The 12,947-nt window shown below is 32.4% G+C and overlaps 1 protein-coding gene across 1 annotated transcript in view; it reads right to left on the bottom strand.

The window, feature by feature from the left end:
* The window catches only part of LOC100971897 (ankyrin repeat domain-containing protein 30B), a 48,798-nt gene that overhangs the window by 2,723 nt on the left and 33,128 nt on the right, over positions 1-12,947 (bottom strand). The window contains 6 exon segments of the mRNA XM_055102790.1: positions 865-997; positions 999-1,028; positions 2,311-2,524; positions 8,111-8,183; positions 8,282-8,310; positions 10,534-10,624. Coding sequence (XP_054958765.1) covers positions 865-997; positions 999-1,028; positions 2,311-2,524; positions 8,111-8,183; positions 8,282-8,310; positions 10,534-10,624 — 570 coding nt within the window.

Raw genomic sequence — 12,947 nt, forward strand, 5'->3', positions numbered from 1 at the left:
AAAAAAAAACTTTCCCTGAATTACAACAAGCTCAAAAGCATAAAATAAAAGATTAATCAATTTGACTACATACGAAAATTGGGTTTACACTCTGATGTCTAACCTATACAAGATCCCATACTAAGAGCCTTAGTGCTGCATATATTTAGACAGATAAAACTTCCGGAAGCTCTTTCAGTTCCTTTTTCCTGAGAATATTCTCTAGATATTCTGTTTTTCTAAAAAATATAGTTAATTGTGAGAATTATATTTATGAATGTTTGATAAGTTGAGACATTGTAACAAGCACTTTTAGTTATCACAAGTCTGAAAGGAAAAGATTAAAAATATAAACAAGTTGTAGGATTTTCTCCAAGTCTTCTGAGTCTACATCCAGGACTTCTCCACCAAATCTCAGTTAATTCTACTGGGTAAATATGTAAATATAAAAGAAGTCTTCTATCTCAAAACAAAAGTGGTAAAGAAGATAAAATCTAGAGAGCCCTACTTAGAAAACCATGAGCTTATTTACTACTACACTAACTTTTGCTTCCTCTTGATAATGTTTGAGTCAGTATTAAATGTTAACTAGGAAAAATACACTAAACTATGTTGCTAGGAATAAAATACTTACCAATAAATTATCACTAAGTATATGGTAGGGATTATCATTATTTTCAAAAGCTCTTTGTACTGAAATAAGATACTATTTGCATGCCATAATTTATAATAAATAACTGTAGCTACAAAAGTCATAGTTAATTTTAAGACAATACTTTTGTTTGATTTAGACCTGAATAACACATACTAAATCAAAGGGATGTTAAAAGTAATACTGATGAAATAAAGTCAGAAATATAAAATTTTTGCCAGAGATTGATTTACCTGATTCAAATTACTTGTTACACTTTTCAATTCTATATCCTGTATTCTGAGAGCCTCTTCAAGTTGTTGTTTCACTTCTAACTTTTTCCTAAGTTGCTCTTCGGGTCTAATTTTTTCTTTTAATATATCGACATCTCTTCTCTTCTTCTTGATTTAAAGTCAATCTGCCATTAAACGTACTTATCTTAAAATTCATTTTGTTAGAAAATAGAATTCACTTTGAGATCTACTTCTTCCTATACTGGTTTATTATTCCAATAAAATTCCTATATTCCTGAATTTTTTTTTCTTTCTAGTTCTCTGGTATTCATTACTCTGTAACCTCTTCCAAATGACATACATACTTGAAAAATAGTGAGAAAAAACTTCTTCTAGTTAGAAAGTTTCTGTTACTAGTAACTTTGACAACTGTTATGGAAAAGAATATTGGAAGCTATCTAGTAAATTTATAAGTTGAAAATTAGTTTTTAAAAAATCACACAGTCAAAATTACTCCTCAATGAGGACAAATCATTTAGAGTTAACTGATTAAAGTGACATTACTTTTTATGAAAAAGGTTTACAGATTTATTAGACATAAATATTTCTACTTATAAAATATGGCAAATATCCCTAAAAATAATTTGAATGTTATAATCTCAGACTAGATTAAAGAGTCTAATATGTGTCATCCCATATGCCTTTTGTTTCTTTTTTGAGTAAGACTTAAACATATCTTGTTGAGTATTATATATTTTTCAACAAATTTTAAATCTCCTTTAGAACAAGAAAGAGTATAAATATTTAATTAAAGAATAAAAATAATATGTATTTTTAACCTAGAACTCTGAATTAATTTTATTTATGTAGGAGAGCGAGAGATGTTGAATAAACTAATCATAAATTATATTTTCTTTATATTCCATGCACATTAAGATTAAAAGTGTATAATTAAAGGAAATTGATTCTTGGAGAGAGAAGAATGGCCGTTTCACACTCTCTTTGTTGAACTGTAAATGAATATAAATTTTCTTGAGAACAATTTAGAAGTAATGAACAAAGAACTTTTTAAAAACTTCCTATAATTTAACTAAATATTTCTATATTGAAGAATTTATTCCAAGTCAATAATTAGAAAGGTAGAAAAAGATTTACATGCAGTTATGCCTTGTAGCATTTATAATACAAACAATTAAAAATCAAAAAAATTAATTTCTAAGTAATGGTATTTCCAAATAATGGCCTTCTATATAGCCATTAAAATTGTGATTTAAATAAATATGCATTAATTATCAGTGGAAGTATTCACATTTAAGAACTTTTATTATTTAAAAGAATTTGACACTCTACAAGACAGATTTTTTTCTCCAGTTATATCTCAGAATGTAAGTCAGCTTTTACAAAAAGTATCCTACATACTTTTAGTATAAATAGTTGAAATATTTATTTAAAACTAGGATGTCATACCTCACACTGCAGAGCTCTTGTTCCCATTTAGCTTTTTGGTTCTCTAACTGTGATTTTATTTCTTTTGCTTCTGACAGTTCCTTTTGTAGTACACAAAACTTATTATTCGTTTGTTCCATTTTTGCTGTAATTTGTTCACAGTGATCTTTTTTAAGTTCCCTTCCTCTTTCACAAGAAGGAACTGCATCCAAGATTTTTGATAGGGTAGTTGAATCTGTCCCAAGGAGGAGATAGAAATAAAATATATTAGTACTTTTGGGATATAAAGGGCTGCATATTTTAACAATCACTAACTCATACACTCAACAAATATATATTGATTGCCTACCATGTGGAAGGCATTATACTAAGCTCTGCAGATTAAACAGAAAAAAAAAACTCTGCTCTTGTTTAGCTTAAAATATACTGAAAAGCAAAGCCCCAGAAAAGTTACAATTATAAATTCAGATAGATACTGTAAGAAAATAGATTGCTAAGAATAGGATCTGTACTAGGTGCATGGAAAATTCCCCTGAGGAATGTATGGCTACACTGAGGAACAAAGATTGAAAAGGAAGCAGTTGAGCAAGGGGGGAAGAAAAGCATTTTAGCCAGTGTGTGGCATGTGCTGAAGCTCTAGTGTAGTCTGCCTCCAGCCAAGAGAGAACAACAGGTACTGATTTTTCTTCTTAGCTAAAATAACTAAAAATAAAACACACAAAATACACTAAACAATTTTTTAGATAGTGGACATTAGGCAAAGAAGATGATAGTCCCTGAAAAACAGAAAAAAAAAGTGGAAAGCAAACCTTATGAATGTTTCAGCTTCTTGCTTTGACAGAGATTCCAAGACCTGACACAGGAAACAAAAACTGAGGTGGAACCTACCAGACACTCTTGGTTACAGTGATAAAGCTTAGAGTCTGGTAAAACCAAAGGAGACAGACAATATAGAACAGAACACTGAGGAGGAGACAGAGATACAGAAGCAAAAGCAAGAAACCCCTGGAAATTGCCTCCCAGTATTTAGCAAAATAATGAAGATTGCATGTAAGACAGAAAACTACCTAAGACCAAGCCAGGTCAGAACGGAACTTATAAAATTAGAGAAAATCACACCTGGTGCTCACATAGTGCCAAGAAGAGTGTCTATTTTTATAGATTTGCCTGGGAAGACTCAGACTTCACAGGAAAATGAATAGTCTGAAAGGCCTTGCCTCAGGTGTGGGGAGTCAGCTCATAAAAAGCAAAAATGAAAAGGATCAAGCTGTTTATAAGTAACTCAACTCTATTCTACAATAAAAATCAAGAAGATAAGTAAAGCAATAGAAGATACTTTTAAAAACTAAATTGCACTTCTAGAGATACAAGTTACAATGCTTCAGATGAAAGCTACACTGAGTAGATATGAGCATAGATTGATTTGCCATCATGAAAGAAAAGATTCACAAATTTGAGACACTAGAGAACTATGAGCAAACTCCCAGCAAGTAATATGTATGTCCACAAAGATGTAGAAGGAGAGACAGAAAAAACATCTGAGGAAAAATTGGCTAAATATATTCTAAACTTAACAAATGCTACAATCCCACAGATCCAGGCTGGTATCTGGCTGGAAGTGAAGAAATGAAAATATATGATTGGAATTTCTTATACCATCTATGATATGATATAATATTACTTGAAGGTGAGTTGTGATGAGGTAAATCCATACACTATAAATCCTAAAACAACCACTAAGACAGCAAAGCAAAGAATTATACCTAATAGCCAAATAAACTTATACCACAAAAAGATATGACTAAATCATGAAGAAATATACAACCAGATCAATAACTAAAAAACATTATACCTATATATATATATATACACATATAAAACTAAATCATAAAAATTACTAAACTAGTCTGAAGGAAGCAGTAAAAGAACAAAACAAAGCAAAGAAGATCTGGGACTAATAGAAATCAAACAGCATGCTGACAGACAACTTTTATCACATCAATAATTACATTATAAATTAAACTGGTCTAAAAACCTCTGCTCAAAGGCAGATTGTCAGAATGGATATAAAAGTGAGATCTACCTGTATAACACCTATAAGAAATAAACTTTAAATATAAAGACAAAAATTGGTTAAAGATGAAACAAGATATACCACACTAACACTTGACAAAAGAAGGCTGAGGAAGAGTGGTTGTATTAATACCAAAGTACATTTCATAGCAAAAACATTATCAGCAATAAACAAGGTGATTTTATAGTGACAAAGGGTTCACTGAATCAAGAAAACATAACAGTCCTAAATATTTATGTAGATAATAACATAAATGCTTCAAAATACATGATACAAAAATAGACAGAACTGCAAAAGAAATGGACAAATGCCTAAGTATAGTCTAAAATTTCTAAACCCCTTGCTCAAGTGGTAGAATAAGGAGGCAGAAAATCAGCAAGAATATGGTAGACTTAACACCATTCTTCAGAAGTACTCAAGGACTATATTCTAGATTATATCTTAGTAAAAGGATTAAGAAGGATTTAAGTCATACAAAACATGTTACCTGACCCAAAAGCAATCAAATTAAAAATCAATAATAAAAATGTACCTGAAACAACTCAACTATTGGAAATTAAGTAACATAACATCCAAATAACCCTGGGTTGGTTCCAAAAATAGTAAAAAGAAAAATTAGAAAGTATTTTGAACTAACTTCAAATGAAAACACATTAGATATTGTAAAATGCATCTACAACAGCACTTAAATAAAACTTTTCAGCATTGAATGTCTACATTAGAAGACTCTCAAGTAAATAACTTCGACTTTTACCTGAAGAAACTAAAAAAAAAAAAAAATAAGAAAGTAAATTCAATGGAAGCAGAGGAAAGGATAAATATTTGTATTGGTTTGAATGTCTTTGTCCTTGCAATTTTCATATGCCAAAATCAAATCACAGAGGTGATGTTATTAGGAGGTAGGAGTTTTTGGATGTAATTAAGTCATGAGGGCCAACCCTTCATAAATGGATTAATGCTCTGACAGAAATAACCCCAGAGAGCCTCTTTACCCTTTCTGCCATGTGAGGGCACAGGGAAAAAGAATGCATCAATGAATCATGAAGTGGTACCTCTTCAGACATCAAATCTGATGATACCTTGATCTTGAACTGTGCAGCTTCCAAAATTGTGAGAATTCAATTTATGTTGTTGATAAGCTCCCAACTATAGATTTTTTAAATACTAGGCAAAGAGAACTAAAACATCAGAGATGGAACTAATAAAACACAAAAATGATAGAAGAGTTGAAAAATACCAAACACTTTGAGAGGATCAATAAAAGCAAAAGTCTATCTAGCCAAACTAGCTCTTGAAAAGAGAAAGCTACAATTACTAACTTTGGAAATGAGTTAATGTGACATTATTTTAGATTCTACGGATAGTTAAAAATACAAGGTAATATTATAAAATTTATGTGAATAAACATGACAACTTAGACAAAATGGACAAATTCATTGAAATGTGAAAATTACCCTCTGATCTTTGACAAAACTGGAAAAAAAGCAATGTGAAAAGAATTCCCTATTTAATAAATGATGTTGGGAAAACTGGCTGGCCATATGCAGAAAACTGAAAGTTGACCACTTCCTTACACCTTATACAAAAATTAACTCAAGATGGATTAAAGACTTAAATGTTAGACCTAAAACCATAAAAAGCCTAGAAAAAAATCCTAGGCAATACCATTCAGGACATAGGCATGGGCAAATACTTCAGAACTAAAACATCAAAAGCAATGGCAACAAAAGCTAAAATTGACAAATGGGACCTAATTAAACTAAAGAGCTTCAGCACAGCAAAAGAAACTACCATCAGAGTGAACAAAATGAACAGGCAACCTACAGAATGGGAGAAAATTTCTGCAATCTATCCATCTGACAAAGGGCTAAATCCAGAATGTACAAGAACTTAAACAAGTTTTAAAAAAAAATCAAACAACCCCATCAAAAAGTGGGTGAAAGATATGAACAGACACTTCTGAAAAGAAGACATTTATGCAGCCAACAGACACGTGAAAAAAATGCTCATCATCACTGGCCATCAGAGAAATGCAAATCAAAACCACAATGAGATACCATCTCACACCAGTTAGAATGGCGATCATTAAAAAGTCAGGAAACAACAGGTGCTGGAGAGGCTGTGGAGAAATAGGAACACTTTCACACTGCTGGTGGGAGTGTAAACTCGTTCAACCATTGTGGAAGACAGTGTGGCAATTCTTCAAGGATCTAGAACTAGAAATACCATTTGATCCAGCGATCCCATTACTGGATATATACCCAAAGGATTATAAATCATGCTACTATAAAGACACATGCACACATATGTTTATTGTGGCACTATTTACAATAGCAAAGGCTTGGAACCAACCCAAATGTCCATCAATGATGGACTGGATTAAGAAAATGTGGCATATATGTACCATGAAGTTCATATGTACTATGAAGTCTATACTGCACTGTTTCAGGGAAATAATGTGTTACAACAGCATAGCTTTAATGGTCCATAGGTCACAGTTTTCACTTTTATTAAAGTAGATGATTGTACATAGTGATACTTGAAATAGTTTCAGTTTCTAATATATCAAAAATCAGTAGGTAAAAACCAACTTAAATGAAGACTGATATCTCGTTTTTATTTTCATATATTTGTTTTTTGCATAAACAAACTTTAATTAGTTGTGGTGCAGTTATATAATGGAATTCTATAAGGAACCTAATATAAACAAAATCAGAGTTAATTCTACACATTATGGATGGATCTAACAATATAATGCTGATCAAACAAAGAATGTTACAGAAAATTACACAATGTACAATTATTTACATATTAGAAGTTGAAAACAAATTCTACATATTATCTATGACCGTGCACATATGTTGTATAATGTTTAAGCATGCATAGGAATAATATAAAAAACCAGTTTAGACAATTGTTTACCTCTAAACAATGAAAAGACACAAAGCCAAATGCTTCAGAATCACAGTTTTACCAAAATGATCATAAAGAAATGATTACTTCTCCCACTTATTATTATTATCATTATTTCTGTTTGTTTGTTTTTGAGACGGAGTCTCGCTCTGTCCCCTAGGCTGGAGTGCAGTGGCGCCATCTCGGCTCACTGCAAGCTCCGCCTCCAGGGTTCACGCTGTTCTCCTGCCTCAGCCTCCCGAGTAGCTGGGACTTACTTCTCCCAGTTTTTAAAAATTAAGGGTACCACACACAAACACACATATACATGCACACAGGCACAAACGTGCACACCACATACACACACACACACACACACACACACACACACACACACAGAAAGTAAGCTAATCAGAACAACAGATTTCCTTAGGATGCTTCAAATGACTACAGTCCCATGAGGTAACCAATGTCAAAACACAATTGGCATGTCAAAATTGAAGCTTTCCCTGCAGTAAAGGGTAGAATTTGAATCAATTTTTGAACAGAAAAAAATATTAGAGTTTAAAAATACACCTTCTTGAATCTTTAAGTCATACAGACATTCCCAATACAAAACATTACAGTATGAGGACATGAAAGCAGAAACACCTGAAATTAAAGCTACTTTTTAAAAAAACTAATTAAAATTCGTGTTCTTGTAAGTAATCAGTTTTTCAAATGTGGATACCACTATTGACATTATTAACTCAAATATTTCCATAATATTTGAAAAATAAACATTGGGGAGATGAGACTATTAATATGTCAACTATTGAAATATTCATTTTAATATAGTTGAACTGTAAAATTTACCTGCTCTCAATGTTTGTTTATTCTTCCATTCTAAGCCTTTATTTGGAACAGAGTTTTGCATTTCAATGGCAGGCTAAATGGGTTTGGAAGAAAAATGATTAATAACGAATGTGTACTTCACAAAATACATAGTTAATAAATAATTCAAGGTAAAATTATAACGCTCAATACCTCAAAGTGAGAAGGCTTTTCAGGAGACTCTAAAAAGCAAAAGAGATTTATTATCAGTCATAAGTAAATATGACAAAACCAGCCACAAATGAATCCAGTGATAGTATCTAACTAAGTCCTTTTTCTCAGCTTTGAGAATGATTCCTTTAGGTTTAGGGGGTTTTCTTTCGGTATGTTTCTTTAGGACACTCACATGACAGAAATACACTGAAGAAACTAGGAATCTAGGCTTCATCAAACATGCACTTAAGACTTCAAAAGTCAGAATGTGTTGTGCATGCAAAATGTGTTGATATTAATATGTATATGCTGAGTGATGAAAAGAGAAATGATCTTTGATCAGAGGAGCAAATTATGACCCGGAAAAAATAAATGTCAAAGCTGAATATAGAATCCTACACCATATATTCAATGAAATACACTGGAATAATTTATATTATTATATTAATCATGTTCTTTAATTTGTCCTACAATTGAGATGGTACACCATTATGATGAGAGTTCAGCTGAATGCAGAACTGACACCTCATCACTGAACATATTACAAATTGATCAGCTTGGATATTTACTTATTGGATAATACTAAATAAAATATTCATTGTTTCCCATATCCTTGCAGTGTAATCATATGCCTACATTGCTGTATCCTCTAGTTTATCCTCAGAAATTTTCTTGATTCACTCATGCAAAAAATACTATAAAACTCATTAAAAAATATTGTATAATGAGCTTTCAATATTGATATGTTTATTTGAAAATTTATGGCAACATACTTATCACATATAAATAACATTTTATATTTTTAAATCAGGACAATATTTATTTTAAAAAACAATTTTAGAATTCAAGTAATAAATTCTGTAATTTTTTGTTTCTAAAAATTAGTTGGCTTTGTTTATTATGGTAAGTGTCTAATAGATTTTTATAGAACAACAATTTTACCAAAACAATTTGCTTCATTAAAAATAAAGCTAATGCTCTTAGATTCAAATATCTCTCATTTGAATAGCTAATATCAACAAAATATAAACATTTATGCCTGATAGTAATAGAGAAAACTAATGAGTCACCATGGTTTACTCCAATTCTAGTAATCCTCCTGCTTCCGGTAGTCTCTGGAGTACCCACAATCTAATCTTCTGGAGTGCAAATATTGTAAATGCATCTGAAGTGAATTCACTCAAATTTCCTTTTCAGAAACTCCAAAGTTGGCTGGCTATCTTCTTTCTTGCTGTGTTTCATGCCTCACAATCCCTCTTCCTTAGCCAAAATAATGTCTACATCTGTGGTCTTGATTCTTCCCATTCAACATCTTTTAAAATCAATTTTCCCAACACTTTCTTTCTCTTTGATTAGGGTAGTATCTGACATCTGTAATTACTATTTCTTTACCTCTTTTTTCCCCTCTGGTCAGAAACATACTCAGAAATAAAAGCAATATAATGCTTTCTCTTGACCCTGTTATGTCTTGAACTTCTATCCAACTGCCCTTCTTCCAGATTTTTCCAAAGGAAAGGCTGTTCCCTTGCTACTTAAGAGTGAGGTGCAAGGACCACCAGCAACAGCATCACTTGAGAATTTATTAAAAATGCCAGAATCCCAAGTCTGCTGAGTCACAGCGTGCATTGTTAACAAGGTATTCAGCTGATTTTCTAAAGTGTGAAAACTTCTCGTCTATACTGAGTGTATATAACAAATTATATACACGCATGGCTGTGCAAATATGCTTATATTCACATACTGCAGATAAAACACAACTCTCCATGGTCAGGTGCTTCCATCCCTAATGCCTTCCCACCGGTGAGAAAGACAAGACTGACAACATGTTTGCTGTAATTCTCTGCCAAATTTTGGTAATGGAAGGTCACTTTATATTCTTCCCAGCTTTCTAACCATGCTCTATCTTTCTCTGAAGAGTTCTTTTATTTTACCATTCTCCATTATGTAAACCTGCTTCTTGTTCCCTCATGTACTCCCTGTACTCTCTGTCTTCCTCAGTCTTCATTCCCTGTTTTACTCCTTTCCTCAGGTCTTAGAGTATGTTGAATTTAAACTAATAATTCAGCTCTTTTTTGGCACTCTCAATATAATCTGTTGCCAACACCTGAGAAGACACATAACTTTCACTGCCTTTGTTCTTCCATGTTATGCATTTAAAAAATAATTTTCTCTGGGTGTCAGAGTATATCAGTCCTCATGCTTTGAGACAAACATTTGGACAAAAGATGTTTTAAATAAAAAATGGTTCTTACCTTCTATTTTGCCATTTGTTGTCTTTATTTCTTTTTGATATGTAGCCTCAGGTAAACACTCATAATTCTGTGTATCACTCACAGAGATAATCTGTTAAAGATAATATTAATAAATAATTTCTTTTTTTACTATTTTTTTATTTTGTTTTTCTGAGATGAAGCCTCGCAGGGTTGCCCAGTGGCATGATCTTGGCTCATTGCAACCTCCGGCTCCAAAGACCAAGTAATTATCCTGCCTCAGTGTCCCGAGTAGCTGGGACTACAGGCATGAGCTACCACACCTGGCTAAATTTTTGTATTTTTAATAGAGACAGGGTTTCACCATGTTGGCTAGGCTGGTCTCAAACTCCTGACTTCAAGTGATCTGCCCACCTCGCCCTCCGAAAATACTGGGATTACAGGTGTGAGCCACCACAGCCTGCCTCAATAAATAATTTCAATTTAAAAATAATAATGACAAGCATCACATTTTTTATTAAAAATCTTTTTTAAAACACATTTTTTAACTTTAAAGGCAATTAGATTTAAGGCTGTTCACATATTGAAAACAAAAACATTTCAAGAGAAAACCTCAAATATGCTCTGTAGATCACGCTTATCTTTTACTTTCATGTGGCTATTGACTAGGTTACTGAGCAAGGAAAATAAATCATATTCGCCAAAAAATTCACTCATGCATATTTTAAAAGGAATTTACTTCAAAGTATCTGCCTTACACTGTAGTCCTCACCAAAAACAATAGGACATACAAACAAAATACAAATGATTCAACATTTGACATATGCATAATTATAGATTTTTTTGGTTAAAAACTATGCATGGCATGAAGAGAATTTTCAGAGTATGTCGTGCGAAGTAGGAACAGAACTCTGTTAAAAGCTGTTTCATTTAGGAAAACAAGGGCTTAAAATAATGAAAATAATTTTACATCTTTTTTGCTGATACAGAACTGCTTGAAAGGAAAGATTCATAAGGAAAATTTATATTTATGTTATTTTTAAATGAAAGCAAACAATCATTAGATAAAGTATGCAATTCATTCTTAAGGCATAACTTCAGAAAAGTAGAGCAAGCCTTCATATAAAGAGAAAAATAAAAACAAGTGTTCGTGAAACATGTAACATGTGACAGACACATATTTGCAGACGTTTCTTCACCTTAGAATAATGAGGATGACGATGACATTGGTGGTTACCCCACTTTCTGCATCCTAGTCATTCTAGGTTGTTAAGAACAAAATGATGAACAAATATGGTCCACTGCCCTCTCTGTTCAGAATGTCTTCCTCCTAGACTTTCATATGGCTTACTCCTCATCTTTGAGACAGGAGATTAAATGGCAGTTGCAGAAAGATCTACTCTGACATTGAATTCCACTGCCACTCCCATATGCATGCTAATTATAAAGTTCTTCAATTTTCTCTTAAGGAACATTCTCTGTTTTGTTTTAAAGAAAAAGTTACAGTAATTTATAAGTGTTTTTCATTTGTTATTCTCTTCCTACTACTGCAGCATAATTTTTCATCTTGGATATTCGGAGACTCACTGCCTAGCACACAGTTGGTACTCAGAAAGGAATTACTCCAGGTCAAAACATTGAAAATCTCATCAGGAAAGTCTAGCTTTCCAAACTGCTATATTTTTATGGAAAATCTGCAGTAGTAGCCTGCTGAAAGTTACCATCCCCTTACCCAAAATTAGAAATCCACATGCCTGTTCTTACTCCCCATTCTTGTGCTAACAATACTGCTTTCACATAAATGCCACTTTGAACATTTTGTCTTACATTTGTATACAGACTTTCCAGTTTAAAAAATGTTTTCACATTTGTTAAAACATTATTTCATCACATGCAACTAAGAGGTAGATATGAGCGCTATTTTTATAAACCAAGTTAGTTGCATTTGGTTAAGTTAATTGATTTTTTCCAAGTTCCCATAGCTAGTAAGTGTCAGAACCAAATACAGACTTATCTTTTGACATCCACTCATTGCTGTTACCACTATGCAGCTGCTGCTTCTACCTAACTGGTGAGGCCTTTGCTATCTCTTCCACATCCACAGTTGTGACCTTGGAATACATCATTATTATTTGATACCTATGTGGCTGCAAACATGGCTGCCACAAAGAAACTCAAAGAGTTCTATTTGTGAAAAGAATGTCTACTTATTAAAATACTACTCAACCAAATTGTTGTTATTATAGTTTTACAGGTGTCCTATTTCTCATGTTTATCCAACTCCAGAAATGTTCCTTCAGGTCTATACTGGATAATCAAAATATACCAATACTGATATTTTGAAGTCCCAGGCATTATCTTTTCAAGTTCCAAGTTGAGCAAGACTAAGACTACAGTTTAAACTCTTTCTCCCTGAATCCAGTTAGAGCTTTTGTACATCTAGATATACACAGAAT

Source organism: Pan paniscus, chromosome 17, assembly GCF_029289425.2.
Source record: "Pan paniscus chromosome 17, NHGRI_mPanPan1-v2.0_pri, whole genome shotgun sequence".
Lineage (NCBI taxonomy): Eukaryota > Metazoa > Chordata > Mammalia > Primates > Hominidae > Pan > Pan paniscus.